Source organism: Mirounga angustirostris, unplaced genomic scaffold (assembly GCF_029215605.1).
Source record: "Mirounga angustirostris isolate CCGP_5_RB_7025 unplaced genomic scaffold, mMirAng1.0.hap1 SCAF_16, whole genome shotgun sequence".
NCBI lineage: Eukaryota > Metazoa > Chordata > Mammalia > Carnivora > Phocidae > Mirounga > Mirounga angustirostris.
Window position 1 is genome coordinate 50157909 of NW_026991724.1, and position 25170 is coordinate 50183078.

Sequence of the window (25170 nt, forward strand, 5' to 3'; positions counted from 1 at the left end):
GGATGAATAAAATGTGGTGCATACATACACTGTCATATTATTCGACAGTAAAAGGGAAGGACGTACTGATGCAGGCTGCAACATGAGTGAACCTCAAAAACATCATGCTAAGTGAAAGAAGGGAGACGCAAAAGACCACGTGTTTATTCACAAAGAGCCAAACTATGGAAAGAGCCCCTAATGTCCATCACCAGACGAATGGATAAAGAAAATGTGGTCTCTCCATACAACAGAATAATATTCAGGCTGAAGAGAAGGCAATCCTGACCCTTTGTGACAATATGGATGGAGTTGGAAGATTTTCTGCTAAGGGAAACCCCCTAGTCCCAGAAGGACAGATTCTGCATGGTTCCATTTCTATGAGCTCTCTCAAATCCTCCAACCCACCGAAGCAGAGTAGAGGAGGGTGATTCCAGGGGAGGGGGCTGGGTTATATGGGGAGTTGTTTAGTGGAGATGAAGTTAGTTATACAAGATGAGTGAGCTCCAGAGATCACTGCACGACACAGTGCCTGTAGTTAACAATACCGTGTCAGACACGTAAGGGGCAGGCTCAGTCGGAGGAGTATATGACTCTTGATCTCAGGGTCGTGAGTTTGAGCCCCACATTGGGTGTTGAGATGACTCAAATAAATAAAACTTTTCAAAAAATGTGTTAAGAGGGCAGATTTCAGGGCGCCTGGGTGGCTCAGTCGTTAAGCGTCTGCCTTTGGCTCAGGTCATGATCCCGGGGTCCTGGGATCGAGCCCCGCATCGGGCTCCCTGCTCAGCGGGAAGCCTGCTTCTCCCTCTCCCACTCCCCCTGCTTGTGTTCCCTCTCTCGCTGTGTCTCTCTCTGTCAAATAAATAAATAAAATCTTAAAAAAAAAAAAAGACAGATTTCATGGTAAGTGTTCTTTTTTTTTTAAGATTTTATTTATTTATTTTAGAGAGAGAGAGCACGAGTGGGAGAGGAAGAGAGAGAGAGAATCTCAAGCAGACTCCACACTGAGCATGGAGCCTGATGCAGGGCTTGATCTCAGGACCCTAAGATCACAGCCTGAGCCGAAACCAAGAGTTGGATGCTTAACTGACTGAGCCATCCAGGTGACCCTCTCATGTTAAGTGTTCTTAACACACACGCACACACACTCTATGATCCCATTTATATGAAATGTCCAAAATAGGCAAATCTATAAAGACAAAAAGTAGACCAGTGGTCGCCAGGGCCTGAGGGGTATAGACAGCGAAGGGGTACAGGGTTTCTGTTGGGGGATGATGACAATGTTCTAACAGTGAGTGTGGTGATGGTTGCGCAAATCGGCGAATATACCAAGGGTGACTGAATCGAATCTTCAAAGGGATGAATTGTCTGGCATGCAAATCCCATTTCCATAAAGCTGTTTTTAAATAGGGGACCCAAATCTGGAAAGAATAATGCTACACTGAGGTTCACAGGTCCTTCGTGAAATGCCTACAAATTGCGACCCGTCGTTCATTCCTCAACTCCTCTGTTGTACATCAGTAACATTGAAAGTGTCCTCTTAGGAGTAGAAGCCAGGGGGGTACGTCCTCTGGATGGCTCACCTGGGCCCAGGGAAAGAGAGGTTAAGCGGTTCCCCAGAGAGGGGCAGCTTCCTGCCCAAGGTCACACAGTCCAGAGCCTCCAAGAGTCCCGAGTCCCCACCTTCCTGAGTTCACATGTGGGTGAGGTTCCAACCCCAGCCCCAAAGCTGACCCCTGGCTGCCTCCTCCTTCCCACTTCTCAGGGAAAACACACACACACACACACACACACACACCAGGAAGCATCCATCATGGGCTGTCCAACCAGGCCGGAGAGGCAGGGGTCAGCGGAGAGGTGACCTCAAGGTCTCCATGGGGATCAGGATCAGGCTGGAATTTTTCCCACCCTGAGATTTTCCTGCATCAACCCAGGAGGGCACCCTGGATGCCGCCAGCCCTGCCCCCAACCTCCTTCCTCTCGACACGGCTTCCCGGTTAAGGATGGATGGAGGGGGGTGGGGTGTGCCAAGGTGGAACCACCAGGCCCAGAAACGAAGGAGAGGCACTTTGGGATTGACGAAACGAGGGCCCCTGGCCAAGAGGGGCCGAGGGCCTGCCCCGGAGTCCCGCAGCCTGGGGCCTCGGGGTAAATGGGACGACCTTGCCTGCTTCTGGCCTGGGGGGCCTCTCTCAGCCTCCACTGCCCTGCCCAGGAGTTGGACCCCAGCCCAGCCTCGGGTGTGTGAGAAGCCCTTGGCCCTGGGCCCTGCCCCCGGTCCTTCCTCCCCCACACACTGGGGACTCAGCCCTTCCTTGTGTTAAATAGAAACCTCTTTATTCTAAGTATCGTACATTCCTTAATACATTGGACTGGGGCCAGACCTTGAGGTGAGGGGAAAGGGGGGGCCTGGGATACTTCTGTAGAGCCTTCCAAAATGCCCTCCACTGCACACTGGGCCGGGAGCTGGTGCTGGGAATGAGCTTCATGGCCTTGGGAAAGTCCTTGCTCCCTCCGGCCTGTTTCTCTTCTGTTTGGGGGGTATAGGGATGGCCGAGAAGACCTCTGAGGATCTTTCCATGCCCCCCAGGGTGGGGAGGTCTGTGGTCCCAGGCAGGGAGTCAAGAGCGAGCCCGTACAGGAGGATGGTTTGTCAGCAGCAAAGATGGGGGGCACTGAGGTGGCGGGCTGGGAGAGTCTCAGCGTTGGGTAGGGGGCCGTGATGGAGACAGAGGCCGAAGCCGGGGCAGACAGGCCAAACCAGGCCTGGCCAGCCGGGAGAGGGGAAGGCGGCCCAGGAAGAGAGGGAGGCCGAGGCAGAAAGGTGGGCGGGGCACGGAGATGTCTGAGAAGAAGGCACGGTCCCGAGGGGGTGACAGGGCTCCCCCCTCAGACAGTTCCAGGTCCCGGGCCACGGCCAGGATCTCCTGGCGGGCGGCTGCGTTGTGCAGGCCGCGGATGTCGAGGAGGGCTGCCACGTGCTTCCGCCTGGGGAGAGAGGAAGGGACAGGTGCGTGGGGTTCTCCGTGCCAGACACACACCAGCCCACCCGTGAACCCCGTCTGGCCCCCATCCGTCCCAGAACCTGCCTTAGCTCTGGAGCCCCTTTAAAGCCCCCTTCCAGGTTCTTTCCCCAGACCAGCAGCACCCCCAGCCCTCCCCCCATCCCAGCCCCCATTCCCTCCCCATTTCTATTCCTCCCAGCCCCTCCTCCTACCAGCATGCCCTCCAGAACTTCGCTAAGCAACCATTTCCAAATCCTTCCACTCATAACTGACTCCAGAACCCTCACCTCTACACCCAGCACAGGAGTCTTCCTATGCACCCTGGTCTTAGCTCCTAATTAACCTTCAATCTTCAGCCCCAACTCAGCTCAGACCACTTCTGGGCTTCCTTCTGGTCCCCTCACAGCTGCTTAAGCCCCAGAATCAGCAGCAATCCTCACTTCATCTTCACTCGCACCTCCAACAGCCCCCTACCATCACTCAGATGCTGCCCAGAAGGGTTCGTCCACATTCCCATCTGAACCCTCACCTCCCCCCTCCCCCCCAGGCCAGGTCTGGAAGCTTCTCCACCCCTGCAGTTCCAGAGCCCATATACTAACTCAAGCTCTCAACCCAGAGCCCATCCATGAGAACACCTCGATCCCCTTGGAACACTCGCTTCACCCCCCCACACCCCATCCCCAGAATCCTGCTCAACCAAAGTTCCACTCCAGAAGGAAAATTAACCTTGGGGCAGGGGGCCCTCAACCAGAAACTCTGTCTCAAAACTAACTCTATTTTCCAACCCTTGCCCGTAAATCCAACACAACGAGCCTTCACCCGCATCTCTGCAACAGATGGTGGGCCCAAAACTCCAGGACCATCACCACATTTCGACTTAAGAGCCTGAACCTAACAGTCATTTCCAGAACTTTCGTTTCAGACAGAGCCCTGGGGCCTTCACTACCCCCTTCAAATGCAGCTCGGCATCTTCTCTTCCCCACATCCCCAGTTTGGAATCACCACAGCTCCCAAAATTTGCTCATCCAAAAATGTGGCTCAAGAGCCTTCCAGCTCAGACAAGCTCCAAAGTCGGCTATGGAACCACTCCAAAACTTGAGAGCTTTCAAACTGAGCTTCATGTTCAAGTGCAGATTCCAAATCAGAAACCCCAATCCAGGAGGAAGGCTGGGATTCCCACCCCCACCAAGCACTCCACAGGGCTTTGTGTCTTCCCAAGGACAAAGAGCCCCACACCCCAGAGCCAGAACTGTCCATCCTGCATCACGTCCAGAATCCTCACCCTCCACCCCAAGTCCTCAACCCTGGAGCCTAAACCCTACTGGGGCCTCACTCCCTGGTGGTGTGGGGTTTTGTCTCTCCCAATATACAGAATGTCTGGGAGCCCGAAGAGCCCTGCAGGGCTGCCACCACCAATCGCATTTGGGGGGGCGGGGCGGTGATCAGGTGCACCAGCTTGAGCCAGCCTGCCCCCGGGGTTCAAGTCCCAGCTTGGCCACTTGCTAGCTGTAGCATTTGGGGTAACCTACTGAATTCCTGCCTGCCTCAGAGGTGCTAAGCATTTAGAATAGCACTGCCTTTCACTTGCATATCATTTTCTAAAATAACTTGTATTATAGGTCTTACTTATAGAGTGGGCTGATACCACGCTTTCTTAGGTCTGACATAAGGACTCAATAAACAAGAATTGGTCTTGGTCCTGCTGTCCCCGCGGATGACGAGGGTAATGCTGATGTTGACCGATGATGGAGAATTCCCCCCAACAATCCTATGGGAAGAGTGCTATTATCCCCCTGGGAGAGGCTCGGAGAGGGTCCCACAGAGAGGAAATGATCCACCAGTCCCAGTACGTGTGCGCCCGCGTGCCCGTGCGTGTCCCTGTGTCCCCCGCGGCTCCCCGGCTGGGCCGGCCCTTCCTGCCGCCGGCGGCCCCGCGCCCCCCCTGCCCTGGGCTTCCTGTGACTGCCTGTTTGTTTGCGAGCCCTGGTGGCGGCGGCGGCGGCGGGAGAAGGAGGGAAATCGTATTAATAATGCCCTGGTTCCAGCAGGAAACGGCCATCAGACACGCTCGCCGCCTCCCTCCCTCGCCCAAGAGCAGGAAACGCCGGGACGGATGCCAAGGCCCGGAGTCCTCGACCTGGCGGCGGCGCACCAGCAACAGGGGGCCAGGCCGGCGCTGGGGGGGGGGGGGGGCTCTCACCTGATGTCGGGGTAGTCCCGCACCAGCACCCCCACCTCCACCTGGATGCTGGGCGTGTCTTCCAGCTGCAGGACTTCGGCCAAATGAGGCACCACGGCATCCAGCCACGAGGCCTGGGACTCCTGCAGGGGAAGGTTCCAAGCTCATACTCTGGCTCTAGGTCCCCCTCCCCGTAAACCGTACCCCTCCTGACCTTCGTTCTCTCGGTAAAGCGGGACAGAGGACAGGCCGTGATCAGAGGTTTGGGAGGACCTGGAAGCTTTGGAAATGTGAAGGAAAATGCAATCTAAATATATCTCCTCCCAGTATCGCGGACCATCTGGGGCTCGGGGACACCCCTACGAACCTAGTCCTCGTTTGCCAAAGGTGACCCTTAGGGGAAACTGGATTACTTGTGTGAGAGGCCTCCCTGCGTTCTCAGTAAGATGACGCCCCCCTCGCCCCCCGCGATTCCAAGTACTGCAGGCTAGAAAGTCCTGGAAATGCGGATGAGTGAAGCCCTTCCGGTCCTGCTGATTACAACTGGGTGCAAATAAGAGTTGGTCATTTTACATTCTTGGATTTGGCAACGCCAAGGTTCTCGGGTTTCTGTTGCGTTTAGCCTCTCTCTGTGCTCCGAACAGCTCCTGCTTTAGGGAGTGGGAGCTCTGGCCGGGTAGGGCCCTGAGCACCTCGCGGGCCTGAACTGATCGACCCCCCCCCCCCCCCACCGGGCACAGGGAACACGATGCGGGTTTGCGCCCGGAGGCGAGCTCTCGCCGGGAGCAAGCCGATGTTTACGCGCGCAGGGCCAGGATCAAAGTGTCCCTGTGGACCGAAAGTTGGGCGAAGGCCTTCTTGGAAAGCCCTCCGGCCCGGCTATCGGGTCCGGGCTTCCCGGCAGCCCAGGTTTCCCCGTGGTTTCGGAGCCCCCCGGCCCTGGGCCGCACTGACCAGCCGCCGGAACAGGCGCTGCAGCTGCGCCGAGTCCTCCCGGAGCCTCCCGGCCACGCGGCTGCGGGTCCGAGCCGAGCGGCAGCGCAGGCGTCCTCGGAGCAGGGGCCGCACGTACTCCACCAGCGCCCGCCGGTGCAGCTCGGCCACCAGCGCCTGGGGACCGGGGGAGACGCGAGGGCCGGTGAGCAGCCGGGGACGCCCTCCCCGCTCCCCACCCGCCCGCGCCCAGCCCGGGCACCCCTCCCCTGCCCACAGGGCGCCGCGTCCCCTCGTCGCCCCCAGCCCCCCCAGCAGCCCTCGCGACTCCCAACGGGTGACCTCCGTCCTGCTCCTCTGCCCCCTAATCGGCTCTACGACCCCCCCTGCCGGCCCCCAAAGGCTGCGGCGTCCCAGCCCTCTCCCCACTCTCCGGAGTTCTCCCCGCCAGAGGCCCCAACCCTGTGGCCGCCGCACCCAACACCCCAGTACCCGCACCTCTGCCAACCCGCAGACCCCGCGCAGAGCGCCGCCTATCTCACGCTGAGAGAGCGGCTCCGCACCTTGAAGGGGTCCCCCCACCTGCGGCGCGCTCCCGCTCCCCCACTCTCATGCCCATCCCTGCCCCCCACCCCCGACGAGCCCGCGCACCTGGTAGGGCTCATCCTGCATCCTGCGCAGGGCCAGGGCCTGAGCGCCCAGCGTGCCCACGATGCCATCCAGGGCCTCCGGGCTGTTCAACCACTTCCTGCGCATCAGCTTGTTGAAGTGGGGCTGCGTGAGACAGAATGGGGGGTGGTTTTAGGTCTCCTCCCTTCCACCCTCTTTCTCCACTTACCAATTCCACAGAGGAGAGCTGGACCCGCAGTGCTGTGCTGTGCCCTCCTGGGGCGTACAGTCCAGGGAGGGAGACAGACCATCCCCAAAGATGGACCCAGAGCGGTCAGGGCTGGGACGAGGGAACCGGCGGTTTAGGAAGCCCAGAGCGGGTGCCTGAGTCAGCACAGAGAGTCACGGGGGGCTTCCTGGAGGAGGGGACACCAGAGGTGGGGCCGGAGGGTGGTCATAGTTAGCCAGGTGAGGGGTGTGGGAGGGAGTGGCTCCATCAGCCTGTGAAGGCGGGTCACATTTCAGATAAGTCTTCATGTCAGAGGATCAGAAAGAAGGTCGGTGTGGCTGGCAAGATCGTCCGTATAATTTGTGGGGCCCAGAGCAAAATGAAAATGGAAGGCCCTTGTTCAAAATTATTGATAAACTTCAAGACAGCAGTGGCAGGGCAGTAGGATTTCTGTGGGGGGAGGGAAGGGAGGCACTTGAACGTGATCCAAGAGCTGGGACAGGCAGTGGGTCTGTTCCTGAGATGGCTCTGGGGGTCGTGGGGGGAGACGCTGCGGTCTGGGCGGACCCCGGGGAATGGACATCCGGGGTTGGCGTCCACGGGGTCTAAAGCAGGTCCTACCCCAACTCTGCCCCGCACCCACTTCCTGCTCTCTCATTCCAACAGTTACCCGGCTGTCCAAACCTCCCAAGACGGGGCCTTTTGTTGAAAAGCAGGTGTGAATTAAATGAGCCAAAGCTCATGCGCCTGGCTCAGGGCATGTCACTGTGGCTATAAACCCTGTATTTTTAGCAAGATATCAGCCAGGACCCGTGGTCCTGGATGGAGCTAAGCACTCTGTAGCCACGTTCCCATTGCTCCCTCACAGCCACCGCCCCCCCCCACCAGAAGCCTGGAATTCCTGTGCCCGTTTTCCAGATGAGCAAACAGAAACCCCAAGAGGACAAGTAACTTGCCCCAGGTCCCCCTACTTGGAAGCAGCGCAGGTAGGCCGGGAACAAAGACCGTACCCCTTTCCTAGCACCCCCATAATCCCCCCACTCACTTTCCCACACACACACCTATCCATGTAGTCATTCAACAAACACTGTGTGAGCCCTTTCTATGGCTCAGCCATGGGTGGGTGGCTGGGGACACATGGAGAACACTTGGGGGACACAGCGCAGAATGAGACAAACAAAACTCTAAGCATTTGATCGTTGTAAGCAGGTCAGGGGAATCTGAATACTTATCTGATATTTGCTATATATTTATTATATATTATATATATTTGCTGATACTAAGGAAGTATTGTTCCCTGTGTTAGGTATGAAAACGGCACCGTGGTTATGTTCATTTAAAAAAGGATTTCTTATCTTCTGGAGATGCAGGCTGAAGTGTTGATGGATGATGACAGGATGTCGGGGATCTGGGGGCAGGTGGGGGCGGGGGGGGGGGGCGGAGGTGAAACAAGACTGGCCAGGCCTTGACAACTTGCTGGAACTGGTCCACCAGGGGGCCATTCTATCATTCTGCCTACTTTTGTGTATGTTTGAAATTTTCCATAATAAAAAGTTATTTTAGAAACATTCCAACAAACCCTGCCCTTGAGAAGCTAACATTCCTGTGGGAGGAGTTGGATTGGGGAGGGGAAAAAAAAAAAGGAAAAAAGCAAAGGCCATAGCGGAGTGCAGGTGGCCGCCAAGTGCTTGGAGAAAAACATAGCAGGGAGCGAGGAAGGGAGTATCCTCTCAGGGCTTCTGTTTTGAATAGGGCCATCTGAGGAGGTCTCAGTGAGAAGGTGAGACTCAGATGTCAAGGCTTGAAAGAGGGGAGAGGGCGAGTCGATGTGGTTCCTGGGGGGAAGAGGGGTCCAAACAGAGGGATCAGCAAGTGCAAAGGTGCTAGACTCTGTCATGTGAAGGAACAGCAAGGGGGCTGGGAGGCTGAGAACGGAGTAAGTGAGGAGACAGGTGGGAGGAAGGGAGGTCAGAGAGGGAAGGGTCAGCTCAACATCATCCGGGGACTTGGGGACCACAGCAAGGACTTTGGCTCTTGCTCTGAGTGAGCTGGGATGTACAACGTGGATTGAGCCTGCGTTACAACCAGGCATACACACACCTCTCTCATTCCCAGGTACTCCCACCGCCCTCCCCACATACTCTCACCCACCTCCGACCCGACTGCAGCCCCCTCTGGCACACGCAGGAGCCCGGAGGTAAATAGGGCTCCGGGATCTAGGAGAGGCTGGGCAGGGGCAGGCCCCTTAGTGGGGAGGGGCTCCACCCAATCCCCAAGGCCCCTTCTGCTGGTTGCTCTCCATCCTCCCCTTGACCATATCCTCCCCTCTCTTCCTTCCTGTACCCCCCTTTACCCCCCCAAATGACAGGCCATCACCCCCTACTACCTCCCTGCCCCCCCCCGGTTTCCTGAACACTGAGTCATGGGCTGAAAGGAACTGCAGGTTGGCGGGGTGCTCCCCTGTCCTGGCACACTCCACCCCCCGCCAGCCCCCTGCCTCACTCACCTGCAGCTCCTGAAACAGCAGGTCAGCCAGGACTCGGTGGCAGAGCCGGGTCACGCGGTCCAGAGCGCTGGCAGCTGCTTCTCGGGCTGGCTCACTTTCGGGGGGCCCCACCCGGGCAAGGCGCTCTGCCAGAGCCCTGTGGGGATCAGAGGAGCCACAAGTCAAGGAGCTCCAATATTCTGCTCAACTGCCTGGACCGCTCTTCCTCCTTAGATGGCCTCTATTTCGTGAGCACAGGGGTGACAGGTCAGATGGGGAGCTGGAGGAAGTCAGGGGCTCTGGGGAGAATCTGGGGACTGAGCGATATCAGGGGGTGTTTGGGAGGCTAGGGGGATATGGAAGCTCTGTGGAATGTGATTCTAAACATCTCTAATTCTAAAATCCTACCTTTCCCCCTTCTCTTAATGATGACCCTCCATCACTGAAAGGACCTTAACGTGGTCTGAGGGCAACTTGGCATTTTCTGCCCAAAATCCCAGCGAGCCCCCTTCCGGGCATGTGTCCTTCAGAGTCCCCACGTTTGTGGGAATTGACAGGTGTGCCAGGTTTTTCTCTGCCAAAGGGTGGAGCCGACTCTCCATTCACTGGGGACAGTAAATATGTGATGGTATATCCAAACAGTGGAACACAGTTCAGATCTAAAAGGAAATGTGGGAACTCCACGTGCTAACAGGAAGGTCTCCAAGCTGTTAAGGGGAAAGGCACAAAAGTGTGTTCAACAGTCTACCATTTGTGGGGTTTTTTTTTTAAAGGAAAAGGAATAATATGTATTCACACAGTGAAATATATTTACTTGTGTATATATATGGAATGTGCATATGAAATATGCATATGAACGTGCACAAATATGCATATGCATGAAGTATGCATATGCATGCATACACTTATTTACACATATTTATGGGTAAATATATCAAGTGCCCCAGCAAAGATATGGCAGACTTTAGCAATAAGGAAGGTGGGGAGCGTGTAGGAGGGCGGCTTTCCACTGTATGCCCTATTGTATCTCGAATTTTGAACCATGTAAATGCATTCCCGATTTTTCAAATGCATGAAAAATAAGTTAATAAAAAAAGGAGAGTAAGATAAAAAGGCAAAAAAACATCTGTAATTCCTAGAGTGTTTGAGTCTGGCTTCTAGGTTCCTATGATTAGAACACTCCAATGTTCTGATCACTCCACTCCGTAATTCTAGGGCTCTGTGATGCTAAGGTCCTTTCCAGGACTCCCTAGGGTCTTATGCTTCTAAGGCCCCATGTGCCTGTCACTCTGGGCCAGCTCTGGGATCCCCGCCCCAGTTCAGCTTGTCACGGCCACTGGCCCTCTCCCTCAACACACACACTGGGCACTCTCACCTCAGCGGGGGCCCACAATTGACCAGGGAGATGGTCCTGCTGACGTAGATGTCAGGTAGAAGCTCCCGCACTCCTGGATGCTCATGGAATCGCTCCACCCGCTGCTGGAAGCTGGTGACAGGAGAAAGGGAGGGTGCGTGACAGATGGAGTACCGCTGGAGGAGGGCCTCTTGCTGGGCACTCAGCCCCGCAAAGCCTGTGATCCTCACTGATGAGCCTCTGCCCATCCTTACTTGGTTCCCTTTCATCTCTCCTCTCTCTGTTGGATCCTGGGTACTGATGCCTCTCCCCCCCCAGCCCTGTCCCCCTGCCCCCAGCCCTCCATACCTCTGAAGGAATTCTGCTAGCCCCGCCAGGCAGCAGTGGGCCATCCGCTCCCCAAACTCCTGGCTGATGCGGGGTGCTCGTTCTGTATGTTCTTCCAGCAGCTGGAGAGGAGAAGGGGTGAGGAGGGGGGAGGTCCTGCTTTCCCACCGGGGAACTCTTCCTGCTGATTCTCCTTCCACTTCCCCACCCCCTACCTCACACACATCCTGCGCCAGGCTGCTGGGCCGGTCCTCCGTGCTCCCCCAGTGCTCCTCATTCTCCTGCAGCACCCGAAGCAGGGCTGCGCGTGTCTGAGCCTGGAGTGGGAAGGTGGGGGGAAAGACAGGAGTCAGGGGCGCCTGGGACCCTCTCCCTCCTTTTCTCCTCCCCCCTCCATGGTCCCTACAGCTTAGCCCCAAGCAGGTCTTGGTTCTACTCCTGAGCTTGTAAAGGTCATGCTGAGGAGGGAGGCTGGACCAGAAAACCTCCCCAGCACTTTGCATCCCTAGGTCTATGATTTGGAGCTTGATATTAAGAGTCTGTAGTTTTGGGGCTACTGGGGGGCTCAGTCGGTTAAGCGTCTGCCTTCAGCTCAGGTCATGATCCCAGAGTCCCAGGATTGAGCCCTGCATAGGGCTCCCTGCTCAGCGGAGAGCCTGCTTCTCCCTCTGGCCCCACCCCCCATTCGTGCTCTCTCACTCTTGCTCACTCTCTCTCTCAAATAAATAAAATCTAAAAAAAAAAAAAAAAAAAAAAAGAGTCTGGAGTTTTAAGCTTCCTCCATCTGATAGCCAGAGAGTTTGAGGGTCTATTCTCTCATTATTCGATGGTCCTAAGGCTCTGCTCCCCAGGTTCTGCAAAACAATTTGCTCAAGAGAGTCAGATTCTGTGATTCCAGAATTCCAAGGGTCTGGGATCATAAGGTTTATGCATCTCTGATTCACTGGTCCAATGTTCCCTTCAATGAATCTGAGAATCTAGGTATGTTGGAGTCTGAGATTCTAGGCTCTCAGGTTACAAAGATTCTGATTTCTCTGGCTGAGGCAGGACTGGAATTCAGGTGGGAAACAGCCCCGGGGTCAGGCTGGGTGTTCGCGGCTGGACCATCCTGCGGAATGGTGCCCATGCCTGGCCAGTTATTAATCATGCTGACCGTCTGTCATGCTTGTGTCCAGGGCTTGCTGTGATGCCTTCCTTCCACAAGGCTTTGGGACCGTGAGCTGGGTTTCTGTGACTGACTCTTGCTCTACGATTTGGGTTTGAAGTATCGGAATGTATCGAACCTTTACTGATGCTCTCTGTGCCTGGCTGGGTGCTTGGGTAACAACATTGAACCTAAGGCAGAAGTGATCGGTACGGGTTTACGTTTCTGTGTCTTGGGGGCAGAACTCAGAAGTCCACAAAGGGAAAAGGGAAATGGGAGTAGCCAAAGGGGGAGAGGAGAGGCCCCCAAGCCCAGTGCGACCCCTCCCTCCCTGCAGAGTCCCTTCTGCTCCCAAGTCCCCCAGTACCTTAACATCTGTGACACATTCATCCTCCAAGCCCCGCAGGGTGCCGGGAGACAGAAGGGGCCCCAGCTCCCCATTCTCCAGGGCTACCAGGTCCACCAGCCCTAGGATCTCTCTGTGAGTGGGAGACAAGAGACAGGGAGGTCTGTGAGAGGGGGATTGGGGCAACTGAACCCCTCCACACCCAGGGTGTTTGTGACCCTGGGCCACTCCCTTCCTCTCTAGGGGCCGGCTTTGCTCATCCCTCAAAGGAAGTCTCTGGAATTGTTGCTCCCCTGGCTCCAGCTCTCTGAGTCAGCTCCCTGATGAATGGTGTCCGGGCAAGACTTGCAGGGGTCAAGTCCGGGCTTGATGGTCTGGCACACAAGATCTCTCCCATGATCAGCTTCACCAGACAGAAGCTCCCTCCCGCCTCCGCTCCTTGTCCCTGCCACCTCACCTGGCCTTGGAGGCCTCCTGGGTCTAGCTCTCACTCCCCGATGCTACAGTCTTGCACACTGCCCTGGGTGATACCGTCCCTCTCCCTATCCCCTCCCCACCACCACCCAAACGCACCCCAAGCTTTTGCCCATGGCATCTTCTCAGCCAGAAGCACCATCTTCCTACTCCTGCCCCGCCATTCCAGGAGGCTTTCCAGACTCCCTGTCCTGCCTCATCTCTCATAGGTGGTGTGAGAGTGTCCTTAACACATATTCCCAAAGGGGATCTAGGAAGTCAATGTCACCAGCTGTTGCTTTCCCATTCTTCTAGTGACAGCAGGATGATCTTGTTTGAAGAACCACCCACCCCACTGGCTCGCCAACATGTGGTTTGGGTGTGGCCAGTTCCCTTTCCCCAGAGTGCGTAGGTGACCGAGTCATGGTTAATCATATTCCATCCCCTGGCCACAAGAATGGGTATGTTTTAGGATCCAAAATCTCGACATGTGAAGGTTTTAGGACTGGGAGCATCAATGGTGCTGAGGTTCTAAGTGCTAAGGTGACAGAATTCAAGGGACCAAGAGCGTTACAGTCCTAACACTGCAAGGATCCACAGTATCAAAGTTCTAGACTCTAAAGAGGGAATGAAGCTAAGGTTTAGGATTTGAAGTCTCATTGGTGCTAAGGTTCTAGGATTGAAAGTGTCAGTGCTCAAGTTCTAAGATTGGAAGAATCAACAGGGTTAATGCCGTAGGATCTAAAGAGAGAGAATTTAGGATTTCTGAGGGTCAACTATGCCAAGATTGTAGGGATGTTGGTGCTAAGGTTTTAGTATTTAAGAGTCAGTGGTGTTAAGGTACTAGGACTGGAAGGGTCAATGGTACAAAGGTACAAAGGTACACCGAGAATGATCAACGGTGCTAAATTCTAGGACCAGAAGGGTGAACAGTACTGGGATTCTAATAGTATACGTGTCAATGATGGGAAGGTTCTAGGCCTGGAAGTGTCAATGGTGCTAAGATTTTAAGAACAGAAAGATAACAATGCAAGGCTTCTAGAACAAGAAGGATCCACAATGCTTAGACTCTAGTACTGGAAGGGTGAGCAGTGCTATGATTCCAAGGGTGGAAGTGTTGAGACGCTGAGGTCCTTGGGCTGGGGGTGCCGAGGTATTAGAACTGGAAGGACTCGGGCGCCTGGGTGGCTCAGTTGGTTAAGCGACTGCCTTCCACTCAGGTCATGATCCTGGAGTCCCTGGATCGAGTCCCGCATCGGGCTCCCTGTTCTGCAGGGAGCCTGCTTCTCCCTCTGATCCTCCCCCCTCTCATGTGCTCTCTGTCTCATTCTCTCTGTCAAATAAATAAATAAAATCTTAAAAAAAAAAAAAACTGGAAGGACTGATGTCGCTAAGGTTCTAGCGCGGAAGGGTGGCTAGCGCTCAGAGGCTCAGCTTGTAAATGTCCACAGTGCTGAGGACTGGAAGGATCGATGGGTTAAGGATGCAGGAGTGGAATGGTGCTGAGGTTCTTGGACCGGAAAGGTCCACGGTGCTGAGGTTCTTGGACCGGAAAGGTCCACGGTGCTAAGGTTCTAGGGGTGTAAGGTTCTAGATCTGTAAAGATCACCAGTGCCACGATTCGAGGCCAAGGAAGGCTGAGCGGGGCTACACGTCCAAGGACGGAAGTGGGGATGATGCTGAGGTCCTTGGACTGGAAGGGTCCGCGGGGCAAAGGTTCTCAGACTGGGAGGTGCTGAGGTTTGGGGACTGGAAGGACCGACGTCGCTAAGGTTCTAGCACGGGCACGGTGGACAGCGCTCAGAGGCTCGATGGTCAATGTCACCGGCTCCCAGGACCGGGAGGGCCAACGGCGTTAAGATTCTAGGATTGAAGAGCCGGCTGTTGCAACTGAAGAGGCCAGGGCTGGGGGGGCGTGTGTTGGCGGGGGGGGGGTTCTGGGCGACCTGGGGGCAGCCGGCCCCGCCTCACCTGGGGTACACCTCGTTGTGCCAATGCAGGAGCGCGTAGCGGTCGGCCAGCGGCAGCCTCCGGCGGGCGGCGGCCCCGAGCCACTCGGCCAGCGCGCCGTGGTAGCCGCGCAGGTAGACGCCGAAGGCGCCCAGGCCCGCGGGGTAGGCGGGCGCCAGGCGGCCCCGCACCCCGCCCAGGTCCTCCAGCAGCCGCGCCCGCAGCGCCTCCAGCTGCCCGGCCAGGCCCCCGGGCGCCCCGGGCGCCGCCGCCTCCAGGCGCTCCCGCGCCGCGCGCCCCACCGCCTCGGCCCAGCGGGCGCGCAGCTTGCGGGCGGCCCCCGGGCCCCGGCGCCCGTCGGCCGCCTCCTCCTGCAGCAGCACCCGGCCCAGCTGCGCCACGGCGCCCGGCCCGGCGCCCGCCAGCGTCTCGCGCACCAGCGCCCACAGCTCGCGCTGCAGGGCCTCGTAGAGCAGCGCCACGTCCCGCGCCCGGCGGCCCCCGCCCGCGCCCTCGGCCCCGGGCGGCCCGGGCGCGCCGCCCCCCGACGACGCCAGCTCCTCGGCCTCCAGCTCCAAGATGTGCTCGTCGGCTCGCGCGAGCTCGCGCTGCTGGATCAGGCTCAGGATCTCCAGCACTGTGGGGGCAGAGCGGGAGGTCAGGGGGAGGGGAGCGGGCGCGCAGGGCTGGGGGGAGGGCAGGGGGGAGGTGACGGGGGCCGAGAAAGGCGTCGGGGACGTTCCAGGAGAAGGGGCTGAGGGAAGGGGGTCGGGGGAGGGAGGGAGAGAGGGGTACCCAGGGGTGGAGGATGAGGAGAGGGGGGCCCGGAAGACACGAGCGGGGTAGGAGGAGGGGAGGAGCGGGGAGAGAGGGGACGCTGAGGAGGTGAGGGAGAGGGCCAGGGCCTGGGGGAGGGGACAGGAGAGGGTTAGGGACGGGCAGAGGGGGGTGGGCAATGGGATAGGCGTCTGGATAAGGGAACTAGGTCAAAGGACCAGAGCATCATCACGAGACTAGGAAGAGGATGGGAGGGGGAGGAGGATGGGGAGAAATCAGGGGAAGTGGGGGTTAGGGGTTGAGGCGGAAGGGAGAGGGGCAGGGGGCAAGGGATGGCAGAGGGTATTGGGAAGTGGGTTATGATATGGGAAGGGGTCAGGATATTTGAGGGGCGAGGACAGGAAAAGGGCATCAGAGCTAGAGAAAGGGATCTGGGCAGTGGGAGGGCTGGGGGAAGGCGAGTCTGAGCCAGGTAGGGGGAGAGGGTGGAGAGAAGGCTTGGAGGGCAGAGTAGATCAGAGGGCAGAGTGGAGGCTTGGAGGTGGGGAGAGGTTAGCAAGACCAGAGACGGGGTCTTCTGGGGGTGGGATAGCTGTGGGGGTGATCTGAGACTCTGAGTTCAGACCCCCCCCCCCCCCCGGCCGAGCGCCAGCCCCGTGGGGTTGGGAGGCCTCTGAGTGAAGGCAAAGGGAAGGTCCTGGTGGCCCAGGGTTACCCCGACACCTCCACCCCCCTCCACTTCCTCCCTGGCAGAGAAACTGTTTCCTGGCCAGCGCTATTTCTGCCCATCCGTTTCCAGAAGGCGGGGGCTCCAGTCACCCCCTCCTCACCTCCTTGAAGTGCCCTCCCAGTCCCCAGGGAGCCGGGGCTGAAATAGCCTCTGGCCAGGATGTAGAGGATACACAGAAAGGGCTCTCCTGAGGTCCCCAATGCTGAGCAGCATGCCTTGGTGTGTGTGTGGTGGGGGGAGGCTAGGAGTGAGGATGGGGGTGAATGAAGGTGGGGATGGATGTGAGTTTGAAGATGAAATCTGGACATGAGTTGGGGCCAGGAACGTGGGTGGAGGTTGGGAATGGGGGGTTCGGATGGGGACTCCGGGTGGGGGTAGAGATGGGATTAAGAATGAAGGGGGAGGCTAGCTTGGGGTTGGGGTTGAAGGTGGGTGCTGAGATGGGCCGGTGTTGGGGGTTGGCCGGGAGACTACATTGGGGACCCGGTTGCAGCTGTAGGTGGGACAGCACTGGCCCAGTGGGTGGGTGGGTGGTTATCCTGGCGTCGTTGGGCACAGTGATGGTTAAAGATGGTGTTGGGACAAAGGGATGACTTGGGGATAAGCACATGGGTGTGTCCCAAGGTGGAGATGGCTGATGGGGTTGGAATACATATGGGGTGGAAACCAAAAAGACATTGAAGAAGACACTGGGGCTTGGGGTAGTTTGGGGTTGAGAATGGTGTCTTGAGTTGAATTGCCCCCCCCACCAAGAAAAAAGATGTGTAAAGTCCTAACGCCCCTGTGGCTCAGAATGGGGACCTTATCTGGAGACGGGTTCTTTACAGAGGTAATCAAGTTAAAATGAGGTCCTAGGTAGGCTCTAATCCAGTATGACTGGTGTTCGGATACAAAGGGGAGATTTGGACACAGAGACAGACACACACAGAGGGAAGATGATGGGACGTCACAGAGGGAAGATGATGTGATATCACAGCGAGAAGGCCGTGTGGAGACACAGGAACAGGAGTGAGGTGGCCGAGAGCCAGGAAACTCCCAGGTTGACTGGCAAAGCATCAGGTGCAGGGAGAGGTGAGGAAGGATTCCACTCTGAGTTTCCGAGGATATGTGGCCCTGCTGACACCCTGATTTCAGACTTCCAGCCTCCCGAGCTGAGAGAATAGACTTCAGTAGTTTAAGCCACCTAGTATGTGGGACTCGATGACTATGGGGGCCCCAGGAACTGGACACAGGCCGTGGGGGACATAGCTGGCAGATGCAGGTGGAAGGTAGGCGCTGGGCATGGCAGTGAGTTTGAGATGAAGCTTGGACGTGAGTTGAGGTAGGGATGAAGTTAAAGGTGGAGGCTGGGGGTTTGGGACTGGGATGGAGTTAGGGTTGGGGTTCTGAATGGGATGGAAAAGGAGAAGAGATTAGGGGTGAAGGAGGAGGTTGAGGTGGGCGTTGTGGTCTGGGGCCAGCGTTGGGGCTGGGGATGGGAAGGGGGTGGGGTATGGAGGTTAGGGAGAGGCAGAAGGTCAAGGTTGGATGTGGAGACTTTGAAAGGAGATGGGTTGGAGGTTAGATTTGAAGGGAGGGAGGGAAGGAGGGTTGAAATTGGGGGTAGGGAAGGGATTGGGAGGGGATGGGACCAAAGTTGGTGATTCACTTATCACAGGACATGGGGGTGAGATTGAAGCCGGTGGTGCCTGGAGAGTGGGATGGATTGGGGGTAGGTGTGGAGAGGAAGCTAGAGCCTGGGCTTGGTGATGGAGATTAGGACTGCAGGGGGGCGGACTGGTGTCCTACATGGAGGTGGGCAGACAGAAGTTGGAGAAGGGAACGGAGGTAGGATCACAGGTGGAGGTCAGGTGTGGGGAGGGGCTCCCGACTCACCTGACAGAGGCTCCTTCACCTTTGGGGGCTCGGGGACCTTGGGTGGGGGCTCAGGAGCCGCCTCACCTGCGGGCACCACCCTCTCGGCCAGTGACGCCCGGCGGGGCTTGGGCCCGCGTCCTAGTCTCAGGAAGGCCAGTCTCCGGGCAGCCTCCCCAGCCGCCTCCTCGTCGCCCTGGGCTCGGGTCCCCTGAAGCCTGGCCAGGAGGCCAAAATCTGCCGAGCTCCTGCGAATCCCCGGTGTCAGCACGCGGCCCAGGAAAGAGCGGGGCTGCCCATCTCCTGGGCTGCCTGCCCGCCGGCCAGGGGGCCAGGCCAACCGGAAGGGGGCCAGGCCAGCCAGCTTCTCCAGGGTGGCCCGGCGGCGACAAGATGTTCCGTTGGGCAGGGTCCCCAGCTCCCCAACCTCCTCTTCTTCCAATCCTGGAACTTCCTCAAAGGGGTTCCGAGAGGACCTCAGGGGCAGGGTCCCCGCCCTGGGCACCTTGGAATCTGCCACCCCTAGATTCTTCAGGATGGGCATTTTGACAGGCGGGGACCTGGGGAAAACATAATGGACGATTACTGGGATTGATGACGGTACTGGTGTTGATGACTGACGACAATGCCCCCTGCCAGGCCCCCGTCTGAGCACCCGCCAATCCCATGAGGTTAGTCCTGTTATTATGCGCATTTTGCAGATGATGCCCAAGGTCCCACAGTGATTCAGGGACGAAGCCAGCGTTCGGACCCAGGCCTGTTGATTCCGGGGCTGGAGTTCTTCCCCCGCCCCGCCCCGCCCCGAGCATTGGCATTCAGACCCTTTCCCTGCCTTACTCCTGCCTGGAGGGTTCATCATCTTTGTGGGCCCTCCTACTCCATGAGGAAGCAGGCTCAGAGAGGGGAAGGGTGCTTGCCAAGCTGGCACAGCCCATGAAGGGCAGAGCTGCATAGGGACACAGGCCCCACCGTCTACCCAGACAGCCCGTCCCACACATAGGCACCCGCCTCGTCTCCCCTGTCCCTCCAGCACACCTGTCCCCTCTACCCCACCCTGTTCATTCCTTGAGCAAAACCTTCCTGGGAAATGTCCAGAACAGGCAAATCCATAGAGACAGAAAGGAGATAAGCTGGGAGAGGGGGGCTGGGGAGTGACTGCTTAATGGGTCTGGGTTTCCTTTTGGGAAATGAAAATGTTCTGCAGGTACATAGTGGTGATGGTTGACAACACTGTGAATGCACCAGATGAGGCTGAATTCTACGCTTTAAAGTGCTTCCTATGGTGAATTTTATGTTTTATATATTTTACTACCCTCCCCCCCCTAAAAAAAACCTTACTAGGTATTTGCCCGGTGAAGGCACTGGGGACACAGTGGTGGCCAAGGTAGACCAGTTCTTGCCCTCTTGGGGCTTGAAATCTCCCAACTTCTGCTCATCCCATCTCCCAAGTCCCTCATCTCCTCCCTCTCCATGGCCCCCTGCCCCAGTCCAAGCCCCCTCTGGCTTCTCCACTTCCTCCCTGGTCTCCAGGCTCTTGTCTTGCCCCCGCCCCCCAGCCCACCTTTGAAGACTTCCTTAAAGCACAAACCAGCTCCCTCTCCTTCTCTTAACCTTGCATGGCTCCCCAGTGCCCTTGGGACAAAATTCAGCTGCCCTCATGGGCCAGATATGCTCCTCGCCAGTGCTATCCCACATTCTCCTCCTCCTTGCTCCAGGCTCCTGGGTGCCACCATTTGTGTTGATCCTTCTACAGGGAAACCTGTTCTCCCCGCTCCATTCAGGCTTTAGGACTCAGCCCCAAAGCCCCCTCCTCCAGGAAGCCCTCCCTGATGCCCGGGCTGAGTCAAGTCGCCCCCGTCGGGATTTACCCCATCCCAGCCCTGCCTACCCTGAGTTGTCACTGTCTGGGGATGAGTCTGTGTCCCCCACTGGACTGTGAAGCCCCGAGAGGTCAGGGTCAGGCTGTCTCAGTCACCGCTGTGTCCCCAGCTCCCAGGGCAGGCGCACAAGAAATGAATGGGTGCTAAACAGGAAACAAAGGAAGGAGGGAAGGACCTCATTCCTTGGGGGTGAGGAGGAGTCAAGCTGGAGAGGTCAGTAAAGAGCAGGACATGCAAGGCCTCAAAGGGCCATGAGGAGGGACTTGGGCTTTTTCCCGAGGACACTGGGGAGCCACGGAAGGGCGCTTTTTAAAATGATGAAATAGTTCAAACATTCAGAAATTCAGAAAAAATTAGAAAACAAACACCCCCTGTGCCTCCAATCCTAGCAGCATCTAATGCAAACATTCGCTCTACTTGGTTCGAGTTGCCTTTATTTATTTTTTTTTAAGAATCAAGCCTTACAGATGCACCGAAGCCCCCCAACTCTCCTCCTGACCCTGCGTACTCTAGCCCTCCCCCAAGGAAAGCAGATCCGGGATGTGTGTCCCCCATCCAAGCCGACTTTTCACTCTATGCCTCCGCAGACTTGCAGCCAGAAATAATGCATTGTTTCCCATGGTTTCAGGCTCTCTGTAAATGCTGTCATACTATGCGCATCCGGCAACTTGCTGTCCGATGGCTGTTTTTTGGCTCACATACAAGTGAGATGTAGCCATGCCTCGCTCTGTGGCTCTAGCTGATTTCTCTTAATTGTTGCGTACTATTCCACCGAAGGGCTGCGGGGCAAACCTGGATCGGCTGTCAGCCGTTCACACGTTCTCCTACTGCTGGCCACGTAGGTTGTTTTGAACTGGGACGGGTTCTGAGCAGGTGAGGGACAGGGTCGGGATTGGGCAGGCGTCGGGGGTCAGGGTCGGGGGGTTGCATGGATCATCTGGAAGGATGCTCAAAGGGCCCTGAGTTGGCTGGGCTGTGAGCGAGGGCATCTCCTTTCGTGGTGGTGACCCCCTTCTTTCCTCCCTGACTTCAGCCTCTAGACCTCAGCTGTTGTCCCTCAAGCTTCTCTCCAGTCTCCATGGTCCGCTGTCCCCCAGGGAGGCAGTCACCATGCCAACCCTTGCCTGGAGCCCCCACGGCTGTGGGGAATCGATACTACTCCCCCCATACACACACACACACACACACACACACACACGCCACACGCCGATTTCTGTCTTTCGTTTTCCAAATAGGCTTCTCTGTGCTTCATCCCCCAAATGGCTTCACTGTCCCCCGGAACTGCCTCCATCATCCCCCCAAAACCCCACCTCCCCTGCAAAACAGGGGGCTCCCACTTCCCTCTAACAGAAGTCAACATGACCCAAACTGGACTTGCCACTCCCCCACTGGCTCCCACATCCATCCCTAAACTGGATCCCATACCCCCAAACCATTTCCAACATCCTCAGAGCCCACTGCAACATCTTCTGAAAAGCGGCCCCCTCTTCTTTCCCCTTCCTGGCTCCAACATCCTGCCCCCTCCAGGCCCCTCATCTGCCTCCCAGTGCCCAGCCCCTGACTCACTTCCGAGGCATCCCTCAAGCCCCCAGCCTCCCGACCTCCCACAGGATGTCTTGGCCACCAGCTTCCCTCTCTGGGCTCCGGCTCCTCCCCCTCCCCTCCCCCCTCCTCCTCTGTGCTGCCAGCCTTTTCCCCCAAAGCCCTAAACCCTCCGCGGGCAGCTTGACCCGTTTGCAGAAGTCCCCAGGTCTGTATCAGAGAACAGCCCTCACACATGGTGTCCACACTGGACCCCAACCACACAACCCCCACCCAGACCTTGCCCCCAAACAATGCTGTCACCAGCCCAGCCTGTTTCAAGTTCACGCACACCTTCCTTCTGAACCCCATCTCCTGCTCCGTCTCCATCCCAGCCCTGTCTTCTCTCCCATCTCCAAGCCCCCATCTCTTGGGGATGGAGCAAAGCACCCATCCCTCTCTGGCCGGTCTTCCCACCTGAACTCAGAGGGCATCAGACCCAGCCATGGCTCGGGTCTCGTCTCCCTTGATGGTCCAAACTCTCCCTGCTTCTTCGAAGCTTCTCTGGATCCCCAGGGCCCCCAAATTCTTCCCTGCGCCCTCCTCCTGCTCCCAGTTCCTCCTACCCTCATTCTGGCACCCTCCTGAGGTCAGACCCCACATTCTCTCTTTGCCTCCTGCCTCTCCTGGCTTCACGGCATGTGTTCTCACCACCTCTGGTCCAGCCCAGATCCAGGGGGGACCCCGGGCTGCGGGCATGCGGGTCCTGCCCCCTCCTCCAACACACTCACCTCCTACGTAGTCAGTGCCTCCGTCCTTCTGTCCCTGCGGCTACTGTCCTGCCCTGAGGACACTTCAGTCAGAACTGCTTAGAGCTTGGAACTGGGGGGGGGGGGGTTAGAGGAGGTCAATTTCCTGTCAGGAAACCCCTCCCTCTCTGGGCCCAGGGGCGGGAAGGACTCTTTATCTGTCTGCCCTTTTAGGCCAAGCTGGGGTTGTGCTGGGAAGGACAAGGCCACAGCCCGGCCCCCACCCTCATCCCCACCCGGAATCGGCCCCCCTCCTGCCTGCTCTTCACGCCTTCCAAGGTGACAACACCATCCTGGGCACCCTGGGGAGACACCAATGCTGGACACGGGCCCAGAGCTCTCCTTCAGGGTCCTTGCTCTGGAGTAGAGACAAGGAGGAAGGTTCTGCTGGCCCAGAAGCTGGGATTAGAGGCCGAAAGGGGGTGGCACTGGGCATGGCTTTGGAATTGTTCTCTCTGCCTAAAAGGCCCTGTCCCCAGGTCCCTGCATGGCTGCCTCCTTCGACATTGTCCTGGCCTCAGCTCCAGCATCTGTTCCTCAAAGGAGACATTCCCTGAGCAGCAGAAGCTCTTCTCCACACACCACACCCCCCCAACCCTTCTCTCTCCCAGGGACTGGACCTGATTGGTCAATTCCTTTATATCACCTTCCTCAATTTGAATGATAAGCTTTCTGTCTCCCTTGTAGAGTTCTTTTTCTTTTTTTAAGAATTTATTTATTTATTTATTTATTTATTATTTATTTATTTATTTGGCAGAGAGAGCACAAGCAGGGGGAGAGGCAGGCTCCTCGCTGAGCAGGGCTTGATGCCAGGGCCCTGAGATCATGACCTGAGCTGAAGGCAGACGCTTAACTGACTGAGCCACCTAGGTGTCCCTCCCTTGTAGAGTTTCCGACTCTCCCATTGGAATGTGAATTCAAAGCAGATTTTGTTTACCTGTTCATCTTTATATCCCTAGATATGTGCCTGGCACATAATAGGTGCTCACTAGAGATTTATTAACCGAGTGCACACATGGGGATAGATTAGAGCTAAGGATTGGAAGTTGGGGATGCGTGTAGCAGGTGCAGTGGGGGCTGGGAATGGGTTGGGGATTGGGTGGGGTTAGATGCGGGATTAGGGTTACTTTTTTTTTTTTTTAGATTTTATTTATTTATTTATTTGAGAGAGAGAGAGAGAGAAACAGCATGAGAGGGGAGAGGGTAAGAGGGAGAAGCAGGCTCCCCACTGAGCAGGGAGCCCGATGTGGGACTGGATCCCAGGACTCCAGGATCATGACCTGAGCCGAAGGCAGTCGCTTAACCAACTGAGCCACCCAGGCGCCCCTTAGAGTTACTTTTAAGGTTTTAGGTTTAGGATGTCTTTAGGGAGGTCAGGCACAGCGTTAGGCCAGGTGTTAGGCCTGGGACAAGAGATCACGTGCCTAGGCAAAGTTGGGGTTGGTGTGGGATTAGGGTCAGGGCTGGATTCAGGGATCACTGCTTCTGTCCCCGGCCCCAGAAAGGGCTCTGTAGACGCTCAGGCTGGGAGAAGTGGGTCAGGGGTTAAGATTCCAAGGTCTGAAGGCTTCAGATCAAGGACTGGGTTTGCCAGACAATGGGCCCTGGGAAAGGAGCTGCTTGAGTGGCCAAGAGGGGAGGGGGAGGCTTTGTCCTCAGCAGGTCAGTGTGGATCGAGGTAATCAGAAGACGGTGAGTAGCCCTGGCTGGAACCAGCCGGCCTGTTGTGGGTGGGGACAGCTGTCAGCTCTCCTCCTCTTTTTTTAAATTTAATTTTGTATTGAGATATAATTCACATGCCATAAAAATTCACCCTTTTTTAGGGGGGAGGGGCAGAGAGAGCTCTTTTTTTTTTTTTTTTTTTTTAGGATTTTATTTATTTATTTGTCAGCGAGAGAGCCCAAGCTGGGGGAGCAACAAGCAGAGGGAGAAGCAGGCTCATCATTTTTAAGGTTCAGCATTTTGTAGCTTCCCCCCTCATCTAGCCTCAGTGCCCTCGTCTGGGAAGTGGGGTGGGGCCACTGCTGGGGTCAGGGGAGCCGGGGTGGGGCCTGAGGTGTGGTGGGCAGGTGTGTGGAGGGAGGGGATCTGCTGCCCCCTCGTGGTGCCTGGGAGAACTGCAGCGCTCCCTGCTAAGCCTGGGAAGGAGTGACTCAGCTCCCCCAGCCCATCCCCAAGACCCCAGCCCTCACCCTGCAGAGCCCTTGGGATCTCAAACCTTCCAGAACTCCGGCCTGAACTCCTCCCTCTGTGCATCCCACCATCCCCGGGACTCCTTGGGCCCCATCTGCTGAGTAACAACAGTAATGTCATCCACTTATAAAGTTCTAATCTGTTCACACGCGGAGCTTTTACGTATATAGTCTCATTAATTTACTGCAGACTGATTTTTCAGGGACAGGAAGCCATAGTGGTTAAGAGCCCAAGTTCCAGAGTTTGGAGGCACTTTGTTTCAGATCTCAGTCCTGCTACTCACCAGCCATGTGACCTTCAGCCTGTGATTTTTTTTTTTTTTTTTTTTTTTTTAATTTTTAGGCTCTCTGCTTCCTCCTGTGTAAGTGGGGCTGATAATGATGGTCCAACCTCACAGGGTGGCAGAAAGG

The 25170-nt window shown here is 56.7% G+C and overlaps 1 protein-coding gene across 2 annotated transcripts; it reads right to left on the reverse strand.

Annotated features, from left to right (window-relative positions):
• Window positions 1-1014: 1014 nt before the first annotated feature.
• EXOC3L2 (exocyst complex component 3 like 2) lies at window positions 1015-22698 on the reverse strand. 2 transcript variants are annotated; one of them, XM_064581974.1, is made up of 13 exons: window positions 22550-22698; window positions 18379-18917; window positions 15018-15633; window positions 12615-12726; window positions 11319-11420; window positions 11125-11225; window positions 10798-10908; window positions 9444-9579; window positions 6751-6873; window positions 6121-6276; window positions 5188-5309; window positions 4614-4755; window positions 1015-2970 (listed from the first exon to the last, which is right to left on the reverse strand). In XM_064581974.1, exons 2-12 carry the CDS (start codon window positions 18899-18901, stop codon window positions 4614-4616), a joined length of 2244 nt encoding a protein of 747 aa, XP_064438044.1. In that variant the 5' UTR covers window positions 18902-18917; window positions 22550-22698; the 3' UTR covers window positions 1015-2970. The 2 variants fall into 2 exon arrangements, with proteins under 2 accessions (XP_064438044.1, XP_045747690.1); XM_045891734.2 differs by lacking the exon at window positions 4614-4755 and having other exon boundaries at window positions 1025-2970.
• Between the last annotated feature and the right edge of the window lie 2472 nt (window positions 22699-25170).

Coding starts and splice junctions, on each gene's coding strand:
- EXOC3L2 (XM_045891734.2), bottom strand. CDS start 18,901: ATGCCCATCCTGAAGAATCTAGGGGTGGCAGATTCCAAGGTGCCCAGG. Junction 15,634..18,378: donor GGTGAAGGAGCCTCTGTCAG/GTGAGTCGGGAG, acceptor CTGCCCCCACAG/TGCTGGAGATCCTGAGCCTG. Junction 9,580..10,797: donor AATTGTGGGCCCCCGCTGAG/GTGAGAGTGCCC, acceptor TGATCCCCACAG/GGCTCTGGCAGAGCGCCTTG.